Source organism: Nannospalax galili, unplaced genomic scaffold, assembly GCF_000622305.1.
Source record: "Nannospalax galili isolate Female #2095 unplaced genomic scaffold, S.galili_v1.0 scaffold158, whole genome shotgun sequence".
In the NCBI taxonomy this organism is placed as follows: Eukaryota; Metazoa; Chordata; class Mammalia; order Rodentia; family Spalacidae; genus Nannospalax; species Nannospalax galili.
In genome coordinates this window covers 10,537,233-10,542,878 of record NW_008345290.1, presented here as the reverse complement: position 1 = coordinate 10,542,878, position 5,646 = coordinate 10,537,233, and the positions used below count along the sequence as shown (strand labels likewise).

Sequence of the window (5,646 nt, the reverse complement as noted above, 5' to 3'; positions counted from 1 at the left end):
TCTCTGTATTTCTATGACAAACACCATGACCCCCCCCCCGAAAAAAAGCAACTTGGAGAATAAAAGCTTTATTTGGCTTACATGGTAGAGTTCATCATCAAGGGAAGCCAAGGCAGGAACTCAAGGTAGGAACCTGTAGGCAGGAACTGAAGCAGAGACTATGGAGGAACACTGCCTACTGGTGTGCTTTCCCTGGCTTGCTCAGTTACCATTTTTATACAGCCCAAACCCACCAGACAAGGGATGGCATCACCCGCATTGGATTGGACCCTCCTATATCAATTAGTAATTAAGAAAATGCCCCACAGACATTGAAATTCCCTCTTCCCATTTGTCTCTACTTAAGTGGGCAAAAACTAACCAGCACAATTGACCCCTAGTCAACTTAACACACAAACACATCACTATTCAACCATAACCTTTCTTTTCTTGTTGTTCTCGAGATCTTATACTAATATGATACAAAACACCACAGTCTTCAAATGTGAAACTCCCACAGTCTTCAAAAATTCCAATACTTTAGAAGTTCAATGGTTCTTTAAGAGTTCAATGTGGTACTATAAAAATAAATGATACTGTTAGTTTCTTATTTCAAAAGGGAAAACCTGAACACTCTTAGAAAAATCAGAGTACAGAGTATATTTCAATGTTAAACATCTGGGATGTGCCCACAATCTTTGAGATTCCAAAAGTGTGGGCAGCTTCACTTCTCTAGCTCTACCACCACAGCACATACAACTTGTCTTCTAGGTTTAGGCCACTCCACACCTGCTGCCACCATTGGTAGTGGTCCCACAGTCCTCACATCTCCAATATGCTGCAGCCTCCATTGCAACTGATGCTGCACCTTCACCAATGGACTCCTGGTCTTTCCTTAGGGACTACAGGCCTATGAAATGGTGCTAAGCCTGAGCTGCTCTCCATGACCCATTCATACCTTCAAAACCAGTACCATGTGGAATACTCTTACACATTACCAAGTTCGGCTACCAGTTTGAGGTGCAGCCTTGGCTACCATGGAGAACTTCTCTGTGTCAACCCTGGGAAAACACTTCCCAAAATATTTCAACCCAAATGTCGGTGTCTTCTTAATCATAGCTGATTTTTCATTACCAGCTAAGCAGCATCAATTGCCCCTGGAAAGCAAAGGATTTACTTCAGTGGTAATGGTCTCCTGTTAATCATAACTGATTATTCAGACCAGCAAATCAGAAATAGCAGATTCCTAATTCAAAATATCACAAAACATCTCAGATAGAGTGTAAGGGGGGCACTCTCAAACTCTCCTCTGAGACTACATAAGCTGGGCTTCAGCATTTCTCTCAGAATTCTTACCTCCCTTCCTTCCATAAAACAGCTCTCTAAACTCTGAGTACTCGATGGCTTTTGCAGCCCAAAGTTCCAAACACTTTCATATTCTTCCCCAAAACATGGTCAGGTCTATCACAGCAGTATCCCACTTTCTAATCCCAGTTTCTGTCCTAGTTTAGTTTCTCTATTGGTATGATAAACACCATGATCACAATAAACTTGGGAGAAAAGGTTTATATGTCTTACATGTAACAGTTCACCATCAAGGGAAACCAATATAGGAACCTGGGAGCAGGAACTGAAGCAGAGACCATGGAAGAACAGTTTGCTAGTTTTATCCTGTCTTAGTCACTTATAAAGCTCAGGACCACTTGCCTGGGAATGGCACCACACACAGTGGACTGGGTCCTCCCACAGTAATGAGTAATTAAGAAAATACACCACAGACATGGCCAAGGCCAAACTGATGGAGGAAATTCTTCAGTGAAATTCACTCTTCCCAGGTGTCTCTAGTTTGTGTCAAGTACACACACACACACACACACACACACACACACACACATACACAATTTTAAAAGCTTATGATCCACATCTAAATATTTCAAGCAACACTGGCTTCATAAAGATGCTGATAGGATGTGGTACAGACTGCTATTAGAGTTAGATGCATTGATTATATAAGAATACAAGGAGGATCAAATCTGAAACTGCTGGATGACATGTGAGAAAAATTATAACAGAAGAACATAAGTGTTAAATGGAAGCACGGTGTGGTATATTATTCGATATGCAGTATTCATGTAAACAGATTATTTTCTCCTCTTAATGTTTCTTACTATGATGAATGTGACATATTTAGAAGTTTCTAGTATTTCTAGACTATCTGGGCTCACCACGTTTCATTGTGTGTTATCTTTACTTCCCTTGTTACTTCTGTTTACCTTTATCATTATAATATAGATAATTAAATCTACATGATATTCTCAAATAAGATAGCATATTAAATTCTCATTTAAATTCCTCAGAATCATTGATTCAAAAAGCTTGTCTTTAATGAGTACTTTTTAGTTGGTACTCAGTGTGTTGGGAAATGGAATCAGTTTCTTTCCAACAGCAATAGAGGCCTGCTCAGGCTCAGAGCAGGAGGTAACTAATTGTTCCTGAGAAGTATGTCCTCAGGGAGCTCTGTCCCAAGGAATTGTCTCGGGGAAAGGGAAAATGAGTGCCCTTGAAGACAATGCCCAGGAGTCTCAGGAGCAGCACAGAAATATCTCAGCCACAGATTCTTCCTGGTGTTTTCTTCTGTTCTCTTCCTAATCTGGGCTTATTTCTCTTTGGCACCTGGGCATGAACCTGAAACCAGTCCTGAAGACAGGACTGTTTTGGAAATGTTCATTTTCCTTCTGGAGTTTCTCTGTCCTCTCCAACACTGAAAAATTCAAGGATCTTTCTTCATAATCCCTCTTAAATGAAGGATATTTATCACAATCACATAAGTAAACAGACAGCTGTGCTGGCAGGATGCATCCAGGGAAGGTGGAACTGTGTGTCTAACCTCTCAGAAAATAATGTAACCCCAAGAAAATACCATGAAGAGCCAGTTGGCTAGAGGAGGAACCTGGATTGGTCATTCTGATGTGCTTTTAACACTTGAATATTGCTTACCTCAGAAGAGACTGGTGTTCATGAAACACTAATAAATAAAATAAATGAATAAACATTTTTATTTTTCAAAATGTTGTCCTCACTTGCTACTTGATTTTTGTTGTATCAAAGTACATTTAGTTAAAAATTAAAGAATTTTATCCTATAAATGCAAAATAGCAGGTTTGGATGTTGCTGTGTTTCATTTGGGGTATCTGCTGACAGAAGTTTTCTGTGCTTGAAAAATATATTTGTGGATACATAAAATCAATGTGTCCCTGACAGTTGACCAAATTTTTATAGTAAAATAAAGTGTTAAGCTCAATTGATAAAGGAAAATTTCCAAAGATGAATCAATTACATAAAATTTGTCATCAAAGTTTGCATGTTGAAGCTTGGATAGTTATGCAAAAAAGCACATAATGTGAATAAACAAAAAACTGTAATTGTGGCTTAAGTCTTTCAATTTATAAAACAAGGGGCCACTGATAATGGAACAATTATGAAAAAATGATGTTAACAATGTTTAGATTATTTTACTTAATCTCAAGTACCTAAGAGTGGTTTTTTATACCCCAAAGGTCCTCACTACCCTTAGAGAAGATTTGATGATTCACCTGAGTAGATGGAGCAGGTTAAGCCAGTCTTCCATAATCAGTTCCAATTTTCTTTCCTCCTTCCACCCCCCTCCTCTTCTTGCTCCTCTTCCTTCATCTCCTCCTCCTCTTCCTGCTTGCTGGTCATGTTTATGTGATATTTCAACAATGTCTTTAGCACTGCTGTTAAAATGAATTCCTCAGCCACAGGCCACATGTGCTGTCAGACCCCTAGAAACAGAAAGCCATTTCTTTAAGATAGCTAACTTTAATTTTTAGTACCAGAAATTGAATGCAAACTACCAGTTGCTAGATTGCTTATGTTATGTGTATATACATGTTTGTGTGTTGAGGGTGTGTGGTACATGTGCATGTGTGCACATGCATGTGAAGGCCAGCAACCAATGCTTGGCTTCTTTTCATTTGCTCTCTTATTTCTTGGGACAGGGTTTCTCACTGAATCCAGAACTCACCAAGTCAGCTGGGCTATTTGGCCAGTAAGCCTTGGGACCTGCTAGTCTCTGCTTCTTAACAAGGGCATTACAGGAATGTGCTGCCCTGGCCACCTATTTTACCTGAGTGCTAGAGATAGAACTTGGATCGCCTTGCTTAGGCAGGAAGCCCTTTACTGCTTGAGCCCTCTACCAGGGCCCTCCCTTCTGTTATTTCAACCTTAGAATGCTCAACCTGTCTTCTATGCATTCTGAGGATTTGCCCCTCCCACAACACTAACTGCCTTGACCTTTCCTCACTACAGATGAATCACTTTGCAGAGAATGGCAGTAATCAACGAGAGCCGCCCTGAAGAGCTCATTCTGCTGGGCTTTGCTGACCGTCCCTGTTTGGAACTACCTCTCTTCACTGTTCTTCTGGTAACATATGCCCTGGCCTTGGGGGGCAACATAGTCATCATTCTGGTGTCCACATTAGACCCTCATCTGCACAGCCCATGTATTTCTTCCTCACTAACCTTTCCTTCCTGGACATGTGCTACACAAGCATTGTACCTCAAGTGGTGTTTAACCTGGGAAATTTGGAACTACCTCTCTTCACTGTTCTTCTGGTAACATATGCCCTGGCCTTGGGGGGCAACATAGTCATCATTCTGGTGTCCACATTAGACCCTCATCTGCACAGCCCATGTATTTCTTCCTCACCAACCTTTCCTTTCTGGACATGTGCTACACCACAAGCATTGTACCTCAAGTGGTGTTTAACCTGGGAAATTCCACAAAGACCATCAGCTACGTGGGGTGTGCACTTCAGCTTTATGTCTTCCACACAATGGGGGTCACAGAGTGTCTTCTTCTGGCTCTTATGTCCTTTGATCACTATGTAGCCATCTGAAGACCTCTGCACTACACTCTTATCATGAATCAGCGCATCTGCTCCCTGTTAGTGTCCACTGTGTAGCTGACTGGGATTTTCTATGCCTCTATGTCTCAGAGGTTACTGTGACACTGTAGCTGCCACTATGTGGCCACAATAAACTGGATCACTTGGTGTGCAATATTCCAGTATTGATAAAGACAGCCTGTGGTATAAAGGAAGCCAGTGAGCTTGCTCTCACTGTGGTGTGCATTTTTGTAGTAGCTATACCTCTGTGCTTAATTCTTGCCTTTTATGTATTGGATGTGCTGTACTTAAGATCAAATCTTCAGAGGGAAGGAAGAAGGCCTTCGGTACCTGTTCCTCTCATCTTGTTGTAATTTTTCTTATTTTATGGTCCAGCCATTAGCATATACCTTCTGCCCCCATCCTCCATCACAAGGGACCAGCCCAAGTTCATGGCTCTCTTCTATGGAGTGGTGAGAGGGAAGGAAGAAGGCCTTCGGTACCTGTTCCTCTCATCTTGTTGTAATTCGCTTATTTTATGGTCCAGCCATTAGCATATACCTTCTGCCCCCATACTCCATCACAAGGGACCAGCCCAAGTTCCTGGCTCTCTTCTATGGAGTGGTCACTCCAACACTGAACCCCTTCATCTACACCTTGAGGAATAAGTATGTAAAGAGGGCTGTAAGGAATTTGGCTAAGAGAATTTTTAGTTCAAAGTGAAAGCTTTGTGACATCATATTAAATAGCCAACTATTAG

The 5,646-nt window shown here is 41.2% G+C and overlaps 1 protein-coding gene and 1 pseudogene across 5 annotated transcripts in view; one reads left to right on the top strand and one right to left on the bottom strand.

Annotated features, from left to right (window-relative positions):
* LOC103740860 (olfactory receptor 2G3-like) overlaps positions 1-5,646 on the bottom strand; it is a 36,408-nt gene that overhangs the window by 26,944 nt on the left and 3,818 nt on the right. Inside the window, exon 2 of one of the 5 annotated variants that reach the window (XM_029567558.1) lies at positions 3,573-3,782. The exons of 2 other annotated variants lie outside the window; for them this stretch is intronic. In XM_029567558.1, the coding sequence (XP_029423418.1) occupies positions 3,573-3,607 (35 nt within the window). In that variant the 5' untranslated portion in view covers positions 3,608-3,782. Of the gene's footprint in view, positions 1-3,572; positions 3,783-5,646 lie in introns of those variants that run through there. 2 more of the 5 variants (XM_029567561.1, XM_029567560.1) reach the window with 2 other exon arrangements.
* On the top strand, positions 4,328-5,609 carry LOC108491248 (annotated as a pseudogene).